Source organism: Natator depressus, chromosome 2 (assembly GCF_965152275.1).
Source record: "Natator depressus isolate rNatDep1 chromosome 2, rNatDep2.hap1, whole genome shotgun sequence".
NCBI classification, from domain to species: domain Eukaryota; kingdom Metazoa; phylum Chordata; order Testudines; family Cheloniidae; genus Natator; species Natator depressus.
In genome coordinates, this window is record NC_134235.1 from 101,280,343 (window position 1) to 101,301,194 (window position 20,852).

Genomic DNA, 20,852 nt, shown 5'->3' on the forward strand with positions numbered 1-20,852 from the left:
ATTCTATAATTTTTCTAAAATATTGATTTCTGAATTGCAAATGCTGAATGTAAAGTACTTTGATAAATCCTATTTTAATTGCATTTCAATCCAAGTGTGACCCTTAGTTGCTGATCTTACTGGACATTTGATTGGAATGATTTTTTTTCTTACAAACATAAATATGCTTTTTCCCCAGAATCAACGAATCCCATCTGACATGGTATTTCTCAGAACTTCAGAGAAAACTGGTATGTTTAGATACTTTAATCTTATTGGTTATGTTGGAGTTCTGTGGGTGCAGTGAATTTTTTGTTTATGTGCTTGGTGTTTTGATTTAGAATGGTTATAAAGGTCTATGGTAGCAGATAGACCATTGATAATACAGTGTATAAGCATCATCTTGTGAGCTGTGTGACATTTATGGACCATAACAAATTTGAGCAGATCAGGAATCCATATTATGAACTACAGTGCATGACACATCTAAAATATGCTCCCTTGACTGAATGTGTTGATTTATTATACGTACATTTCTTATATCTAGTACTCAAATACTTAACCCAGGTATTGAAGCAAAGACAGACTGAGACTATTTTGTGTATTTGGATTAAAGATATGAATAACTGGTAGAATATGACCGTATGTATAAGGTATATATTTTATATGACCTTTTTATCTGTATATATTGCAAATAAAATGGAAATAAGTACAATTGCATTGTTTTTACTAAATCATTACCAGTTCACTGATGTCATTGCATTCTATTCAATATGTGACAGTAATATGTGATTCTAGTGGTTTATATAATTTTAAAAATTGACGGCTAAATGAGGATTTAGGAAGGCTATGAACAGCTTACTTAGAACAGTTAATACTACTACTTAGCACTTACTGTATAGAATGCCTTATACTGTGCTAACATTAATCTGCTGTGATTAGAGCTGTGGGGGAACTGGCATTTCTACTTTGTGGGCAACTCCATGATTTCAAAATTGGTTTAGTTCCAAATCAGAATAAAAAGAGAAAATTTCTAAACTTCCTGCTAAATGAATTTCTGGAAAAAAATTGTTTTCACTCAATCAAAATGTGTTGCTTCTGTTTCAACATTTAAAATTTTTAAATGTTCTTATAGTATACAAAATTTTAAAAGAAAGTCAAAATGTTTCATTTCAAAAATGTTGAGTGGAATGTTTCAATCTTATCAATATGCTTTTTCTGGAATGATTTTTTTTTTAATTCACACATTGCCACAAGAAGTTTTGATTTCGACAAAATAGCAGTTTTCAGTAGAAAAATTTTAAATTTCCAACCAGCTATAGTTCTGCACCATACCTGTAAAATAAATAAGTAGTATTTATCCCCATTTTAAGAAGGAGGAGACTAAGTGACTTGCCCAACGCAACTGTACAGGAAGTCAGTGGCAGAGCTGGAATTAGAATTCAGGAGCGCAGTGGTTCATAACCTGTTTACCATTGTGGGCCGCATCCAATACTAAGTATATGGCCCTGAGGATGTCGCATGGGCAACAGCTCTGTGCTGATTGGGCTGCAAGTGGGCCACAGGTTGAGAACTACTGCTTTAGAGTGATTGTCCATATATAGATAATTGTTGCTACCCTGTGCACTCAAGTTTGGATTCTTTTAGCCAGCAGTGTCTGTTATGGGATGAGTCTGTGCCATGCATGTCCTTGTGCCTGTAACAGAGGGAATAAAAGTTGGGGCAACCCTAATCACTTTTCAGATCCTTCTTATGGAATCCAACTTCAAGTTGGAGCTCTTCAATGGCCAAACCTCTGAGCTCAATGTGAGTCCTTATCATGTTTTGTAAATAGCTAGCATTAGCTAGTAGATAGTTGTTAGCATGGTGATTAAAGATGAGATTAGTCTTTCCTTTTCCCCCTTCCTGCCCACTTTTTTTATTCTCTTATTTTGGGAGCATCTTTCCCACAGGGAGCAGAAATCACCTGAGTTCAAGAATTACCCCTTCTGTGAAGCAGTAATGCCTATTAAAGACAGATATGCTAGACAGTTTTTTGTGTCCGGGAAAAGGCATGTTGCTGAGAAGTGCTGAGTTTATAAATCATTCTAAAAGAGAACACAAAAAGCTAGGGAGTCATGCCTGAAAATGGTTTTGATGGAGATATCTATGCATCTCCCCTCAGATCCCATGGTCTCTGGGGCAAAAAATAGTATAATAGAAATGTAGGGTTGGAAGAGGCTTCAAGCTGAAAGGTACCAGCTCTCAGGACCAACTACACCTAAACCATCCCTGACAGGTGTTTGTCCAACTAGTTCTTAAAAACCTCCATTGATGGGGATTCCACAGCCTGTCTTGGACGTCTATTCCAGAGCTTAACTATCCTTATAGTTAGAAAGATTTTCCTATTATCTAACCTAAATCTCTCTTGCTTCAGATTAAATAAGTAATTTCTTGTTTTACCTTCACTGGACATGAAGAACAATTGAACACTGTCCTCTTTATAGCAGCCCTTAATATATTTGAAGATGGGTATCAGGTCCCCAATCAGTCTCCTTTTCTCAAGACTAAACATGCTCAGTTTTTTTAACCTTTCCTCATAGGTCAAGTTTTCTAATGCTTTTATCATTTTTGATGCTCTCTCTGGGTTCTTCCAGTTTGTCCTCATCTTTCCTAAAGTGTGGTGCCCAGAATTTCACGCAGTACTTCAGCTGAGGCCTCACCCATGCTGAGTAGACTGGGACAGTTACTTCCTATGTATTACATACAACATTCTGTTAATACTCCCAGAATGATATATTTGTCTTTTTCACAACTGCATCACATTGTTGACCCCTATTCAATTTGTGATCTACTATAACCCCCAAAGCCTTTACAGAAGTACTATTGCCTCACTAGTTATTCCCCATTTTGTAGCTGTGCATTTGAATTTTCTTTCCTAAGAGAAATACTTTACACTTGTCTTCATTGAATTTTATCTGTTGATTTCAGACCAATTCTCCAATTTTCAAGGTCATGTTGAATTCTAAACCCATCCTGCAAAGTGCTTCCAATCCCTCCCAGCTCAATATTTACAGATTTTATAAGCATACTCTCCACTCTGTTATCCGAGTCATTAATGGCAATATTTAACATTATTGGACCCAGGACTGACCCCTGCGGGGCTCCACTATATACGCCCTCCTGGTTTGACACAAACCATGGATGCCTATCCTGAGTATGGTCTTTCAGACAGTTGAGCATCTCCCTGACAGTAATTTCATCTAAATGACAGTTCCCTGGTTTGTTTATAAAAATGGCCGAGGGTGGGCGGGCAGACTGTGTCAAAAGCTTTACTAAAATCAAGATGTATCATGTCTGCTGGTTACTAGGTCAGTAATCCTGTCAAAGAAGGAAATTAGGTTGGTTTGGCTTGATTAGTTCTTGAGAAATCCATGCGGGCTATTCCTTATAACCCTGTTGTTCTCCTTGTGCTTACAAATTGATTGTTTAATAATTTGTTCCAGTATCTTTCCAGTTATCACAGTTAGGCTTACTGGTCTGTCATTCCCTGGGTTCTCTTTGTTCCCCTTTTTAAAGATAGGTACTATGTGTGCCTTTCTTCTGTCCTCTGGGACTCATCCATCCTCAGTGAGTTCTTGAAGATAATTGCTAATGGTTCTGAGATTGTGTCAGCTAGTTTCTTAAGTACCTTGGGATGAATTTCATCAGGCCCTGCCCAGTTGAAACTTACTTAAATATTCTTTAACTTGTTCTTTCCCTAATCAGGCTTATGTTTCTTTGCACTTATTGTTAATATTAATTGTGTTGATTGTCTAGTCACCATTAACCATAAGTGACGACTACAGCAAAATAGGCATTAAACACTTGTCCTTTTTGATGTTACCCATTATTGGTTCTCCTTCCTCACTAAATAGAGGAACTACACTTTATTTAGTCTTTCTCTTGCTCCTAATATATTTATGGAACCTCTTCTTATTGCCTTTTATGTCCATTGGTAGATGTAACTCAGTTTGTATCTTAACTTTTCTAATATTGTCCTTACATGCTTGCGTTATTCTATTTCTTCCTTACAATTTTCCCATATTTCCACTTTTTGTAGGATTCCCTTTTGATTTTCAGGTAATTGAATTGCTCCTGATGGAGCTATATTACCATTATATTCTTTCTGTGTTTCATTCAAGGGTAGATGGCTGTTGTCCCTTTAACATGTTTCTTTGAGAAACTGTCAGATTTCCTGAACTCCTTTTTCCTTTAGCTTTTCTTCCCATGCATGCCTTCATTGCATGCATTGCTGGTTGAAATGAGTATATCAGTAAACCAGATATCATCTAGAGAAGAATGTAGTCTGTTCATCTTTATATTGGTGGAAGGATCTAGAAAACATTTGCACAGGAGTGCCTTTCTCTACTGTTACCATACATGACTCTCGTAACGTATGGTTTGAGCATGAGTTAGGGAGGTCATGTGGACCATTTATAGACTCAAGGCCTCAGGTTTTATCAAGAGGCCCAACTACTACACTTAAACATTCTCAAGTTGAGAACAATTCTCAAGAAATCATCAATCCAGATCTTGACAGACAATACCATAGCCATGTTTTATATAGATATGAAGGAGTGAGATCTATTCCCCTTTCTCTGGAAACTATGAAGCTGTGGAACTGATGTATCAGTCACAATATAAATCTAGTTGCTCTCCAGTTACAATACCTACAGAATGTTTCGTCTGATCATCTCAGCAGACAATTTGCAAGCAAATGATCAGTGAAGGATGTCATCATTGAAGAGACATTTTCCAGTTGGGGACAACTGTCCATAGATGTCTTTCAAATGTCAAAGAAGAAATGCTTAACCTTCTGCTTCACGAGTGCAGTGGACTGGACTAGATGACCTCTGGAGGTCCCTTCTGGTCTTATGATTCCAGAGAGAGTTAGAGTCAAGGGTCTCTAGAAGATGTGTTCCTGATCCCCTTGTCACCCGGTCTCATGTACATTTATCTTTCAATTCCTATAATCACAAGAGTAATCAGAAAGTTCAGACAGGTTTCAGCCTAAGATGATAATGCTGGCTCTAGCCTGGCCAAGGAAGTTCTGGTTTTTGTACCTGAAGAACCTCTCAATTCACCTACTAGTCCAGCTGCCTCTCCAGCTGGACTAGATATTGCAGAAGAAAGGCAGAATTATCTACATCTGACTTTCTTGTGTCCTACAGCATGGATGCTGGATGATTGTCATTGTTACAGAGAAGTTGCTAATCATACATCCAAAATATCCATATAAATAGCAGAAAGTTCCACCGGTGGTACCAAGTGGAAACAGTTTACAATCTGGGTTAATTTATGTATCAGTTGCAGATTCCAGACATGCTGTGGTTTGTCTATTATCATCTGGACTGTACATGAGTCCACTTAGTAGCCATTTTAGCTAACCTCCCTCCAATTCAGGGACTCTGTTTTCTCTCATTCCCCAGTAGCTAGATTGTCTGATGGGGGTGATATATCCTGATAAGCAGTATACACCTTCTTGGGATTTACACATTTTTTTGAAGGGATTGATGGATCCCCTTTGAGCCAGTAGCCCTCTTTTTTTCACTGGTCCATTAAAACAGTGTTTTTTGGTTGCAATTAGATTTACTAGAAGGCTGGGAAGTTCAGATCTTTATGGCATGGCCATCTTATAGTATATCCTACAAGGAGAGGTTAATGTTGAGAACTCATCCCAAGTTTCTGCTTAGAATAGCTGCTGATTTCTATCTTAATTAGGTGATTCACCTCTGTTTCTTTTCCGGACACACTGTAATAAAGGGGAAGCAAAGCCACAAGCTTTAGACGTGCATAGGCTGCTATCATTCTATCTAGACAGGACTGGACCATTCAGAGTATATCCTAGATTATTTGTAGTTTATGGAGAAAAGATGAAGCATCAACCAATTTCTACCCAAAGACTCCTTAAATGGATTACTAACTGTATCAGACTATGTTAAGAATTAGCCAAGCTTAGATCCTCAGAAAGAGTTACAGCCTGCTCCATGAGGGCTCAGGCAGTCTTGGTAGTTTCTTTGAGGTTTGTGCCCATCATAGGGCAGTTATGTGGAGTTCAATATATAACTTCATACAGCTTTATTCCATTGTAGAAGCATCATGGTCTGATGGTCATTTTGACAGGGTTATCTTAAAGTCAATATTTAGTTAGACTCTTTGCACTCAGCTCCATAAGACCAGATCACAGCTTGAGAGTCACCGTCAGTGGAATTTATATGGACAAGCACTCAGAGAAGAAATAGTTATTTACTCTACAGTAATTTTGTTTCTTCAAGATGTGTTGTCCATAAATATTCCATGACCCACCCACCATCCCCATTACTACAGAGTCTTAAAAAGACCTGAATTCTGTATCAGTGAAGCAGCTGAGGAGCTGTTGTGGTCCCCTTACCCTTTATGACCTCAGAGGTATGAGGACATTTTCAGGGAACGTGTGACCCCCCAGTTCCCCTCTGAATACTGCTGAAGAAAAGAATCCAAACTCCACTGTACAGGGAGCATACGCAATGATGAGCTGCCAAAATCTTAACAACCAGTTCCCTCCTCACCCCACAACCCCACGGGGTTGTGGCCCGCCCCTGCCCCTCAGGACTCCTGCCCCATCCAACCCCCCGTGTTCCTTGATGCGCGCCCCTCCACCCCCAAACCCCTGCCCCGTCCAACCCCCTCCCCTGTCCCCGACTGCCCCCAGAACCGGGGAGAAGGTCCTCGTGGGCCACCGTAGTGGGTGCCCACCCCGCCCCTAAGAGCCAGAGGGACCTGCTGGGGGGCGAGGTGGGGAGTCCTGGCAGTGCTTACCTGGGGTGGCTCCAGGAAGCATCTGGCAGGTCCCTCTGGCTCCTAGAGGCGGGGTATCGTAGCTGGGGGGAGCGGGGGAGCGGCCACTCCCCCCACCGATAACACCAAAAGTGGTGCCTTAGGCACCGAATCCCTGGGTGCTCTGGGGCTGGAGCACCTACGGGGAAAAGCCTGGGAGGGCTGAGAAGCAGGTGGTGGCTTCGCACTCAGGCCCGCGGAGGCGAGCTGGGGCGGGGGGGCGTGAGGAGGGCCACCCGTGCCGCAGCAGGTAACCTGGGGTGTGCGCAGGGGAACTGGTCCCCTCCCCAGCTCGCCTCTGCCTCTCTGGGCCTGAGCTCGAAGCTGCAGCTTGCTTCTCAGCCCTCCCAGGCTTCCCGCATGAACAGCTGATTCACAGGAAATCTGGGGGGGGCGGAGAAACAGAGTGGGGTGGTGCATTCAGGGGAGGAGGTGGAGGCGGAGCGGAGGTGAGCTGGGGCTGGGCGGGGAGCTGTCAGTGGGTGCTCTGCGTCCACCAAATTTTCCCCGTGGGTGCACCAGCCCCGGAGCACACACAGCGTCGGCTCCTAAGGCGCCACTTTTGGCCGGTTGTTAAATTTAGAAGCCCTTTTAGAACCAGTTATCCCTCCTGGTTTCTAAATTTAACAACCGGTTGCAGTGTACCTGTGCGAACCGGCTCCAGCTCACCACTGAACATATGCATAGTCATTGGAACGTGCAGGGACAACACATCTCAAAGAAGCACAGTTACTGTAAAGTAAGTAACCATTTCTTCCTTGTCTTGTGCTCCAGTCACTAGACTACTGTCCCCTCTCCTAAATGTTGGTGGGGAACACTTTTCAAGAAGGAAAACAATTAACATCCATGTCACTCATCAATATTCCTTAGCTTTCTGAGCCCCCACACAATACCATTTTGACAAAACCAGCCTTTTAATGCAATATGGTAAAGCAGTAAATTCACATGTAACTTCTGTAGTCAAGTATGAGCAGGTGCTGGTGATCATTTCGATAAGGTTGTTTACTAATTAAAAAGTGTTCAGTATAGTATAAGCAGAAGTGAGTTCAATAAATACTCCAGTGAATTTCTTTATTGGAGGAAAATAAACTTTAAAAATTCCTATTACAGAATGAAAATTAAGTTATTTTTAACGTCATTTGGATATAGATTTTTGTGTAAACATGCAACAGATAAACCAGTTATATTGGTGTTGCACTTTTAAAAAAAAATCTGAACTTCAAACATATGGCAGTAATTGCTTTTTGAATAAGGAATAAACACTTACAAATCTATAATTGGTTTTCCTGCATGTTGGTGTTTTGAATGATGGTTTAATTTATTGTTGGCACTTTAAATACTTCGTTAAAACATTTTAGTTTTAACGTATTTTGATGTTTTGTATGTAATTCATCTTCTGTACTATAAAACAGTTTACTTTTTATAGCTTTGTAGTAGTTAGAACACCATAGTTAAGGCAATGAGTTGGTAGAATCTTTTATATCTTCACAAAAATCTTCTTTTGGGGGCTAAAATTGTTCATTTGTTTCTTTTCTCTATTTACCGTAACTATATATATTTTTTGAAGGAAAACACTATAGTTTATGTTTATAGTTTATGTTTATGTTAAGTTTATGTTTAAACCCTTATGTTTAAGAAATAAATAATATAATTCAAACTGATTTATTTATTAACAGTGTAATTTACAAAATAGAGTCTTAAGCTATTCTGATTTTTTTCATATATATGTGGTATCCTTGTAGAGATGGGTAACAGTGGCGTGTGCACTCCCCCAATCCTCCTTGTACAAATAAATCCTAGGAAATCCAGCTTCTCTTAGTGTTGTTAAAATAGAATTTACATTTTAAGTGTAACAAATTAACAGCTGGGTGTGATTCAGCTTAGCAACATAAACTATCTTTTGGTGATTTTTATGCATGGCTATAACTCTCTGTGGGTCAGAACTAAAACAATTCATCTGATTGCGGATACCTAAGTGCCCAAAAAAATTATGAAGAAAGAAAGTCCAGAGAATGGTTTTATTTGTCCACTTCTTTTCTGGCAGCCTTTAAAGTTGTTTCTCTTCTCCCTAGTAACTGGAGACAGACCAGATATTTGGTTTTGACTCTAGACTTGGGACTGCTCCACAGGAAGAGCAACCTAATTTTTTTTGCCTTGAAACCTGAACAGATCACATGCTCCAGTTCTCCCTTTGTAGCAGATCCTTTCACAGGATATTTATGGGTTTTTTTAACTGAAATTCCCCGACTTCATTAAGAATCTTCATTAGAGTTTCTGAGGAAACTTTTTGTAGGGCAAAACCATATTCCTACCCACAACTATCTCAGAAATGGCAGGCAGATAACAAGGGGAAGCAGGAGAGCAAGATCTGTCCCCATTTCTTGACCCTTCACCAAGCAGTCTCCTGAAGGCAAGTGTGCAGGCAAGGTCCTAACTGGTTGAGAAGACTGTGGCAAAGCTTCTCTCTCAGCTGATGTGTAAGACTGGTGAATAGTCTAATGGGAAGCTCATCTCTCATTCAGCATGTAGGCATGGTCTGTGCTGAGCCAATGGAGAAAGTTGCATGAAAGCTCCCTCGCTGATACGAGGCCAGGTACTCATGGTTTGGAACTGGGGAAAGTTGTTTCTCAATGCCCTTCCTCTCTCAAGCATGGAACTTCCATTCCCACAGCTTCCAGGGACCAGCAAGGAAACTTTGGAGGGAGTGCCCTGATGAATTTGTCTCCAACACAGGTCAAAATCGTTCAGGCCTACCAACCACCATTGCGTCGCTTTCTGGTGAAAAAAGGGAAGAGCCAACTAACGCCTGTACCAAGGACTCCAATATCTATGGAGAGTTCTGGACAAAGTCCAGGTCTTTGTCTCTGAAAAATGGCAGAAAAGTATCTGAAATGTCAAGTATCAACACTTCCCTTCTCTATGCTAAAATCGTTGTTAGCTCTTGGGCAAGCAGGACTCATCTGCAAATACGCTTTAGTGGGCTCACTTTCATATGAAGATCCTGCAAAAATTTCTGCTCCTCTTCCAATCTGCGATAGCAACAAACCATTAAAAGATCCTGGCCCCAGAGCCTGTACTAACATTTCTGAGTGAATGAACCAAAGACTTTTCAGCTCTTACCGGAGGTCCAGAGAGGATGGTCATCACAATGGGTATCAATCTTCATGTGTGGGGAGCACATATAGCATCTACTGAGACCCAGTGGTTGTGGCACAAGATGGAGACAGAGGACTGTAGCCAGGCTAAAGCTACAAACATCAGGCTAGTTACTTTCAGTCCCAGCAGATGAATCTGAAGAAGAATGTTCTGGTTCTTATTAAAAATACCTTGCTGTAAGTAGTTGTCAGGGAAACATGATCTTGGACTCTGCTCAGGGATGCAACCATGATCTTACCTCTATATGTTAAAGGCAAAGAAAAGAGAGACCTGGATGAATAGAGTCTATACCGGGTGTCAATCATTGAAAGCATTATAAATCAAGCATAAAGCCCATTGCTTGCACCTACTTTGCACCTACTTTGAGCCAGGTCCAAATAGAAAACCAAAAGATCCTTTGCTAGGAGAGATTCCACAGTGAGGGCTGTTGCACCCTTTGTTAGCTGTGGCTCCATGGCCTCTCTTTATCTTTCTTCCTACTTTATTGGTAGTGAGGACGGTAAAGAAGATTGTAAAGCAGTGAGCCACTGTGGTTGAGATAACTGCAGGTTCTGATTCTCAGACCTTACACAGATGTAGCTAGATCTTCTCTCAAACTTTCAACACAGAAAGGCATTCTGAGATGGACTGGTCCTGTGACAAAATCTGGTGCTTTTCTGGTTTAGGGTTTGGTACTGATAACTGTCACTGTCATGTTTGTGCTGGTAAAACTATCAGCCTGGGAATTGACAAGAAGGAGCTAAATCGCTCAGGTACTGAACCATCCCAGGATTTCTACAAGTTTTGGGTAAGTTTCCCAATATGGATGTCAAAAGAGCTATTAGCTACTGTTTAGACAGGGCTAAGCTATTTAGAAAGTTGTATGGACTGTGGCCTTTGGAGGAAAATCTAAGGACCAGGTGTTCTCAACTAGATTGATAAGACTATAGCTAGTCATATTATAATGCTGTGCCTGAAAGTCTTAAAGCTCACTCAGTCAGGAAAGATTGTAGCTTCAGAGGCAGTTATCCTCAGGGAACTTTTATCTGAAACCTACAAGGCTCTATATGGAGTTCTGCACACATATTTGAATGTGAATTATTCTTTTGCCTTAGTGATGTTTTAGTCACTGTTGAACTAGCATGGCTACTTGGCCCACCTTCTAAGGGAGGTTCACTACTAGCGAGTCTGCCCTCCCATCGCTCTACTCCATTGTAAGAAGGTAATGTTGAAAAAACGTGTTATTAATGTGGGTAGTAATTCTCATTCTCTGAATGCATCCACAGAGCCACATTGACCCTCCCATTGTTCTAAATAGAGCTTCTGGAATTGGAAAGGAACCGAGGGATTGTTAGATGTGGTCTGTGGTATCTGTACCATTGGTCCATGGACTGTAGAGCTGAAGAGAACTACATATGCCCCCTACCTGCTTTGAAAAATTCTGTGGCCACATGATTCATCACATAATTCCTACAGTGTGGTTCTGTGGAAGGAACACATTCAAAAAATAAGAGCGAATCTTGGTTAGCATCTCCCTGTTTTTCTCCCAGGGGTTAAACCTATTATTCATAGAGGTGGATGCTTTTCTGATTAATTGGGAAGGAGAGCTGGTTTATATTGTTCTACCCCTTCCTGATATCCAGAATAATCTGTAAAATTCAACAGGACAGAATGGAAATATTTTGATGGCTCTCTTCTGCCTCTATTGACCTTCGTTCTTGGATCTCCGGAGCCTGGGTGTTGGGCAGAGTTGGCTGCCAGTGATTTGTTCTTCATTTCGGACCAATTCCCTTTGCACATACACAATGACTCAGTGTCACATTCTGGGAGTGAAGGAAAGTTTCTTCTATGGGCTGGTGGATTGTCTATCAGAGAAGAAAGGATACAACAATGCAGACCTACACCAAGAGCTGGAAATAGTGTCAAGTTTTGAATCCAATATGAGATTGTCCACAGATGACAATTCCATTAATTAGATACCAGAACTCATTTTGGAGGGTGTTGAGAAGTTTGAAACTTAAGATATTATGAGTTCATGTCTCTCTTCTTATAGCCGTCAGGGGAGGAGTGTGTATCATCTAAGTCAGTTGTTCTCAAAGCTGGTCCGCCGCTTGTTCAGGGAAAGCCCCTGGCACGCCAGAGCGGTTTGTTTTCCTGCCACATCCACAGGTTCGGCTGATCGCGGCTCCCACTGGCCGCGGTTTGCCGCTCCAGGTCAATGGGGGCTACGGGAAGGGCGTTTAGCACGTCCCTTGGCCCGCGCAGCTTCCCTTTCTATGAAATGGGTTTTTTTATTTATTCCCTTCTTTTGTTCCTAAAGTTAATTTGAATGTCATTGTAGTGAGCCTTTTGTATTGCTACCTTTTTCTCTAATCTGAGGACTTTACAGGATCTGAAGCATCATGCTATGCATGACTGTTAACTAAAACTTTTAGTGAAATCCAAATAGAATTTATTTCTACAAACAGCTGTTGATAAGTTTTCAGAACCCCAACAAAGGTAAGAGTGTCTAAGACTGGAATTTCTAGTTAGCTTTTGTGATTTGAATCTGCCTAGAATATGAGAAACAGAGCAAGAGAGAATGGAGTGAGAATCCCACAGAACAGATAACAGGAAATTTGACCAATGGTTTCTCTAAGGCCTCGTTTACGCACAATTTTTTGTAGCACTATATGCGTCAGTTGTGGTTGTAATTTTTTTAATGAACATAGTTATATGGCACAGCCCTGTGTGCGGATGCAGGTACACCAGAATAAATGTGCGTATGCTAAAAGAACAGGAGTGCTTGTGGCACCTTAGAGACTAATAAATTTATTAGAACATAAGCTTTCGTGATCTACAGCCCACTTCATCGGATACATAGAATGGAACATATAGTAAGAAGAAATATGTATACATACAGATAAATTGGAAGTTGCCGTACAAACTGTGAGAAGCTAATTAGTTAAGATGAGCTATTTTCAGCAGGAGAAAAAAACTTTTGTAGTGATAATCAAGATGGCTCATTTAGATAGTTGACAAGAAGGTGTGAGGATACTTAACTTTAGGGAAATAGATTCAATATGTGTAATGACCCAGCCACTCCCAGTCTCTATTCAAAGCCAAGTTAATGGTATCTGCTGAAGTGAAAAAACAGATTGACAGAGCCAGAAGAGTACCCAGAAGTCACGTACTACAGGACAGGCCCAACAAAGAAAATAACAGAATGCCACTAGCAGTCAGCTTCAGCCCCCAACTAAAACCTCTCCAGTGCATCATCAAAGATTTACAACCTATCCTGAAAAATGATCCCTCACTCTCACAGATCCTGGGAGACAGACCAGTCCTCACTTACAGACAGCCCCCCAACCTGAAGCAAATACTCTCCAGCAACCACACGCCACACAACAAAAACACTAACCCAGGAAGCTATCCTTGCAACAAAGCCCAATGCCAAATCTGTTCACATATTTATTCAAGTGACACCATCATAGGGACCTAATCACATTAGCCATGGCATTGGGGCTCGTTCACCTGCACATCTACCAAGGTGATAGGGTGGGGAGGGATAGCTTAGTGGTTTGAGCATTGGCCTGCTAAACCCAGAGTTGTGAGTTCAATCCTTGAGGAGGCCATTTAGGGATCAGGGCAAAAATTGGGGATTGGTCCTGCTTTGAGCAGGGGGTTGGACTAGATGACCTCCTGAGGTCCCTTCCAAGCCTGATATTCTATGATTCATGCCATCATATGCCAGCAGTGCCCCTCTGCCATGTACATTGGCCAAACCGGACAGTCTCTATGCAAAAGAATAAATGGACACGAATCTTACATCAGGAATCATAACATTCAAAAAACTTCAACCTCTCTGGCCACTCAGTAAAAGATTTAAGGGTGGCAATTTTGCAACAGAAAAGCTTCAAAAACAGACTCCAACGAGAAACTGCTGAGCTTGAATTAATATGCAAACTAGATACCATTAACTTGGGTTTGAATAGAGACTGGGAGTGGCTGGGTCATTACATATATTGAATCTATTTCCCTAAAGTTAAGTATCCTCACACCTCCTTGTCAACTGTCTAAATGGACCATCTTGATTATCACTATAAAAGTTTTTTTTTCTCCTGCTGATAATAGCTCATCTTAACTAATTAGCCTCTCACAGTTTGTATGGCAACTTCCAACTTATCTGTATGTATATATATTTCTTCTTACTATATGTTCCATTCTGTGCATCTGATGAAATGGGCTGTAGACCACGAAAGCTTATGCTCAAATAATTTTGGTAGTCTCTAAGGTGCCACAAGTCCTCGTGTTCTTTTTGCGGATACAGACTAACACGGCTGCTACTCTGAAACCTGTGCTTATACAGGTAGTTTATTCTCCTTCCCATGTGGCCAAATTTATTCTGTCTGAATTATTGAACGATGGAAGATGAGAAAGTTAATACAGAGTAACCGTGAAAATAATTGAAACTATTAAAATAGAGTTAGCCCAACTGTAAAAATGTTTTACTATTTTTTTTAAGTACTTGGGCACCAAGTTTTAGCCAGGAGGACATTGTAATTTGGTTGCAAAAAATAATGTGGAAAAATGTTTAGTAATGGAAACATCGACACAGCTTTATCTATAGTGGCACAAATGGCGCTGTTTAAATAACAGTCTTGCGCCTTAGTTACTAACTATACTTAAGTCCCAATTTTTATTTTCTTTCCTAAGTGTGGTGCTATAAAAATGAAGTGTTAATTGTCTTTGTAAATTAAACAAGTGCCCACTGATTACTGTAGAAATTTTTAAGTAATGGCACAAATTCTGACCCTTGGGAAACAAATGTGTTTTCCTATAAGTGGGTAATTTAAAATGCCACAAGAAGAGGAAAGAACAGAAAAAAACAAGAAACAAAATGGATAGAGGAAAGCAATTGATATTGTGCTTTTCTATGCCATAAAATAAGCAAGTACGTATGGGAAAAATTGTTTGTGTTATGGTGAACAATCACAGATGTAATTACTGGAGCTATTAAATGGCAATTTCCAAGAGTTTTTGCAAATTGTGAATTCAAGTTGAGAGATACCACTGTTTGTATAGCGCTGTGTCACTCCAACATAACAATAATGTTACTCAATGACTTTATTGGTTTAAGTGAGGAAAGGCCAGATCTTGATCCAGCAATACAGTATAAAGACTTCTGCTATGTCCATGAGCTCTGCAGACACTGAGGAACAATAGAATCCTGGAGGGGGACATGCAAACACAGCTGCTACATGCCTGTTCTTTCCCCCATATAGCTATATCTGCAGCTAGTGCTTCCTCAGGTGAGAGATCTCCCCAGCTTAATCATAATATTCCCTTAGGGTATACCTGTATAGCAGGTGGGGAGGGTATTCTCAGTGTAAGGAGATGGACATATACTAGTTCTGCTCAACCTAGTGTGCTAAAAATAGTAGTGTGGCTGCAGTGGCATGGGTGGCTGCTTAGGGTAGCCATCAGATTACATACCTAATGGGTTGGGTAGAATTTTACTTGGGTGGCTTGCCCAAGCTGCCATCCATACCGCTGAGGCCACATTGGTATTTTTAGCGTACCTACTCCAGCAGAACTATTCTGTCTACCCATGCTGGGAAAAACCCTCCCAGTTTCTGTGTAGATATACCCTTACTATTAGGTTCTCCCCCCCTCCCCCCCCAGCTCCATACCACCAGCTGTCTAGGCGGGGACTAGTACCCATTCCTCCCATGTTTAGATCTAGGGTTGCCAGACATCCAGTTTTTGACCAGAACAACCGGTGAAAAGGGACCCTGGTGGCTCCGGTCAGCACCGCTGACCGGGCCCTTAAAAGTCTGGTTGGTGGCACAGTGGGGCTAAGGCAGGCTCCCTGCAGCTCCCAGAAGCGGTGACATGTCCCTGCAGCCCCTAGGTGCAGGGGCAGCCATGCTCCTCCCATCCCGAGAGCCAGCTCTGCAGCTCCCATTGGCTGGGAACTGCAGCCAATGGGAGCTGCAGGGGGCAGTGCCTCCTGGAGAGGGCCTCATGCAGAGTCTCCCAGCCACAGCCTGTAACCCTAGCTGGAACCCTCAACCCCCCCAGCCCAGCCACCTGCCCCATCCCGGAGCACCCTCCCACACTCCGAACCCCTCAGCTCCACCCCCAGTTCAGTGCCGCCTCCTGCACCCCAAACGCCTCATCCCTGGACCCAACCCAGAGCCTGCATACCCAGTTGGAGCCCTCGTCCCCTCCCGCACCCCTGTACCAGCCTGGTGAAAATGAGCAAGTGAGCGAGGGTGGGGGAAAGCAAGCGAGGGGGGATGGAGGGAGCAGAGGGTGGGGCAAAGGTGTTTGGTTTTCTGCAATCAGAGAGTTGGCATGGGGATATAGAACAGTTTTTACTGCCGAGCTGACCATCAGGAGCTTCTGAAGGTGTAGTCCCTAATTCTAGAGTCTGGAGAATTGAATTGCATCCAGTATGTTAAAAAGGCTTTTCATGCTGCTACTTGATTAATTTCGTATTTGTATTACTCAATACTACAGATGTGTGGTTTTTTTTTTAAGTTACTAATTCATCATACTAGAATAATAAATGTACTGCTCAGCATTACAGTAGTAGCTGTGAAGCTGAGGTATTTATATCAATTTATCATAAAAATAAATGCCTGTACGTTTTTAGCAAGTATTCTATTTTACTGGGTAAAAATGATCAAACCTGCAACTGCTTTTATGCAAAAATACAAGAGAGAGGTCATGAACATTAACATGCTATAACAGGAAATCAGAAACTCAGTACTCGTAAATAATAGTGTAGTACGGGTGACAGTTAATGAATAATACTCATTTGTTCTGGGCAGCTAAATTATAATAAACTGAAGACCAAAATTTATTTTCCTATTGCACAAAGGCTTAGTTTGTAACTTTGAATTTTCGTAATAAAACTGAAAAAAGTATTATCACTTTGGAATTCAGTGTTGCAACTTACATGTCACCTATCTTTTTATAAGACAGACTACGAGAAAATAATAAGACTGTAACAGTTATTTTTTTCACATGTTCTGGAATTTTCTGTTATGTTTGGAAACAATGCATTACAAAACCTACCTGTCTTGAAACCTAAAAGCTTTGGAAATGTATTACTACAGAGAATGACAAATGACTAGAGTGAAATTTTTTGCATATGGCCAGATAAACTTTTACCTTCAGGGCATGAGTGACTGCCAACAATCTGTACAACCTACTTTAATCTGTTCCCATACCTCAGTTTCCATTCCAGTTTTAACATTTGATTTAGCTCAGGCTAGAAATGTTTTGACACCTATCTGAAGCCACTGAATTGTATTGATTTTATGTGATCAGCCATTGTCTTAAGCAACATAAAACTCATAGTAATTTCTTTAATTATGGTGTAGAAGAAAGAAACTTCTGCATGTATTACAGCACCAGTAATGGAAAATAAATTGTATTGTGTTACTACTAAACAAATAATACATAATGAATCCCTTATTTAAAAAACACAGACGAATGATCTAATCCCTAGCCTATTAGTTTCCCTTTTGTGTGCGTCTTTGGTAGACTAGTACATTGAATTTAACAGATGTTGCTATCCACCATTAAAGAGGTGTGCTTTCTTTTAATACCTTGCAATTAATACATTGACTATTTCTATATTTCGTCAAATAAACAGGAGGCAATTAATTCTGTGCTTTATGTAGCAATATGGCTGTATAGTTTGTGCTTTGTATGCTGAACTGTAACTTATTTTTTAAAAAATCAATATTTCTTGTATCCTTCTAACATTAGTGTTTAAAGGACAGGGATTTTTTGCTTCAGGGATCACAAATCCATATGGAAATAATTGCATTACCATTTACATTACAAAAACCTTAGCATTTGATAGTTACATCGGCTGTAGCTTTTTGTACACTAAGCAAGTATTCCCCAAACTTTTTGAAAGCTGAGCCCCCACTCCCACCAATCTCCTTTCAGGAAAACGAAATCTGACAACCCCCGCCCCCTCATGTTAGAAGGGCAGCATGAGGGGACCTTGCATTGCTTCCATGACCTGCGCTGTGGGAAATGCTACTTTGGACCAAAATGTTGTAGCTTCCTTTTAAGCCCCAGTCTTTCTCTCATTGAAACCAATGGCAAAGCTTACATTGAATTCAAGGTTTTTGCCCAAAAAAGCGAAAATCTAATGGGAAATATTGAGCGAGCATGATTACTCGATCCCACAAAATAGAGTTCACATGTGCTAAAACTATTTGTGTGCTCAAGTGCAAATTAGTGTTCTGAGGGTAATTGCTGATTTTTTTGTGCACAAGGGTTTGCGAACACATTCTGCACACAAATGGAGAACCTCAAATAGAACAGAACTTTTGTTATAATTTTAGATTATTTTTGCTACGTTTGTGGTAAAAAAAAAAAAAAAAAAAAAAAAAGTCTCTTCTGTCTGACCTCTGTTCCTTTAACCTGGCTTTTTATTTTGGGTGGGGATGGGGCGGTCTCTAAGATCGTCTTTCATCATAGTTCCTAAAATTAAAAAAAAAAATTGTTTTTAAGGCCCTCAGTGCTTTAGAATTGTTTACGTTCTAGTATCTACAGTAAATAATTTATTAGGAATATTGCAGTGAGTAACATGTCAGGATAAGATAAAATACAGTACAGTGAAATGTTTGCATTATGTAAATTACAAGCAGATTTAAAAATGGAGCAGACCCCATGAATGTTCATGTGGTGATTTTCAGGAGTTGTGATAAGATCTTCAGAATGAGCCAGCCAGGTACATTTATTCTGTTAGTGAAAAGAAAATGTATTTAAACTATGTTCTACTGTGTTCAGATTTGTTTCTTTGGGAAGGAATGGATGAATAATGAAACCTTTTCAATTCTAGGTCACTGATTCAAATTTAACTGGGATCTTTAGTTGTTACAGAATCATTCAACAGATGTTTGGGATAGGAGAATGTTAGTGACTTCAGTTTTTCCTATTCCACAATATAACAAAAATGTCTAAACTGGAGCCTTCACAGAGATTAGAGACTGAACATGATTGCTGATAGAAACACTTACCTTAGATGTGAACCTACAGGTCAGGATTGAGGTGCATTTCTGGGACAGCATGAGGAAAGTTACAGAGCCATTACCCATGCGGCTCCAGTTTTGTGGGGAAAGAGACAACTTCAGTCTTTAGGTCTGTCAATTCCCAGTAGTACAAACTCAGTTTTTGAAAAAAGAAAACCCAAAAGGAAAATATAATTTTTTTGCACTTCTAAGAGAGAAAATGTATAAAGCCCTGGCTCTAGCAGTTAGGATTCCTTGAATCAAGAACTCATGTGAATTTTCACGGCACACAGTAGCAGAAACTGAGTCTGAAAGACAAGACTTAACAAGTGGATGAGACAAACAAGGGAACCAAGGTGGAGGTTGGGGGAGTAAGGGTAACAAGTGTAATAGGATGTGCACATTTCCTAGCCATGCGGTAGCAGTGCTCAGAACTCACCACCTGCCTGGCAGTAATCAGATTGTACTCCTTTTTATGCATCATAATGGAAGTGAGATTTGAGGTTGGTCTTGAAGGAATATTAGGTGGTGGCTTTATGGATTTTGAATAGGAGCTTTTCCCCGCTTCTGAGGGGCAGCATGGGAGAAAATGTTGTCAGAGAAGTGGGTGATAGATATTTTCATTGGAAGACCAAGCCAGGAGTAAGATAAGTAGGCTGTGGCTAAATTGCGGAGGACTTTGAAAGTAAGGACAAGAAGATTACATTCGTGACAGAAGAGGGCAAGCCAATGGAGGGATTTAAATGTAGTAGTCCAAGCAGCAAGACAAGAAGGTGATCTCATTAACTGCATTGGGATTGAGGGGATTGAAGTTGCATGCATCAAGTCCCTGAGAGGAGGAGATTGCACAGTATTTATGGCATGAAATAACTGGATCTTGGATAAGAGTTTTGACAGTGTGTGCATAGAGGATTCTGCTGAAGTTCTTATACTGTACCTGTTTTTTTTCATTCTTCAATACTCATCAACAAGATGCTACCAGTAGTCTAGTGCTGCAGTTCCTAAACTTTATTGATTCATGTACCACCTCCTTCAAAAAAATTGTTGTGAAGTGAATTGATGAAATGTCATGCTCACCTACTAGAGTTTTGGAACACCTTCTCTAGTGGCTACTAATGTCTCTGAGTGTGACAGTTTCTATTGGGAAGCCTCAGGAACATTACTGAAAGATTATTTGGTAATAAATATCTAAAAATGTGTAATATCTGATTATGAATTTCATCCTTTCACATGTCCACCATATATGCATAAAATAATTTTTCACCACATTTTCTCTAAAAATTGTCCCCACTCAGTTTCTTTGTCTATTTGTAACTTGACTGGTGTAAGATACCAGTGAAGAATTTGTGCTACAAACTGAAGTTGGTGGTCCTATTCTAAATTAAAGCACATTCTTTTGGGACAACTTTCTACCCAACTTTTTCCCCCATCATGTTATGAATAGACATTTTTTTGTCCAGAAGCTATTATTTAATTAAATTTAGCTTTTTACATAAAACAGTAATGAGTAACTTGAAGGTACTAGTTTCATTGGAGAGTGGATCAATTTCTAAGAAATGTTAGGAAAGTCTTTCTGGTAAACAGTAGGGCAGCCATATGTATTCTGTAGCTTTCCTACATCAAAACTTTGGTTCATTATGTGGTTTAAAATCTGTATTATTGCATGTGATTGGCAATGGAAAATAACTAACTACATTTATTTCATTCTGTCACAAAAGAAAAAGGGTATTATACAACCCCACAATGTCCAGGAAACATTTAACAAGTTACTGTGAGCTTAATCAGAATTGGAGAGCTTTAAAGGAAAAGGCTGAGCTGGGGGCAGACTGGGATGGAGACCACATCTCTCTCCAGCTCTCAGTCTGTAAGATGAGTCAC

General features: G+C 40.4%; 1 protein-coding gene across 2 annotated transcripts in view; it reads left to right on the plus strand.

The window, feature by feature from the left end:
* The window catches only part of ATP9B (ATPase phospholipid transporting 9B (putative)), a 283,165-nt gene that overhangs the window by 90,213 nt on the left and 172,100 nt on the right, over positions 1–20,852 (plus strand). For both annotated transcript variants that reach the window (XM_074944742.1, XM_074944743.1), the window contains exon 7: positions 179–230. In XM_074944742.1, coding sequence (XP_074800843.1) covers positions 179–230 — 52 coding nt within the window. The remainder of the gene's footprint in view (positions 1–178; positions 231–20,852) is intronic.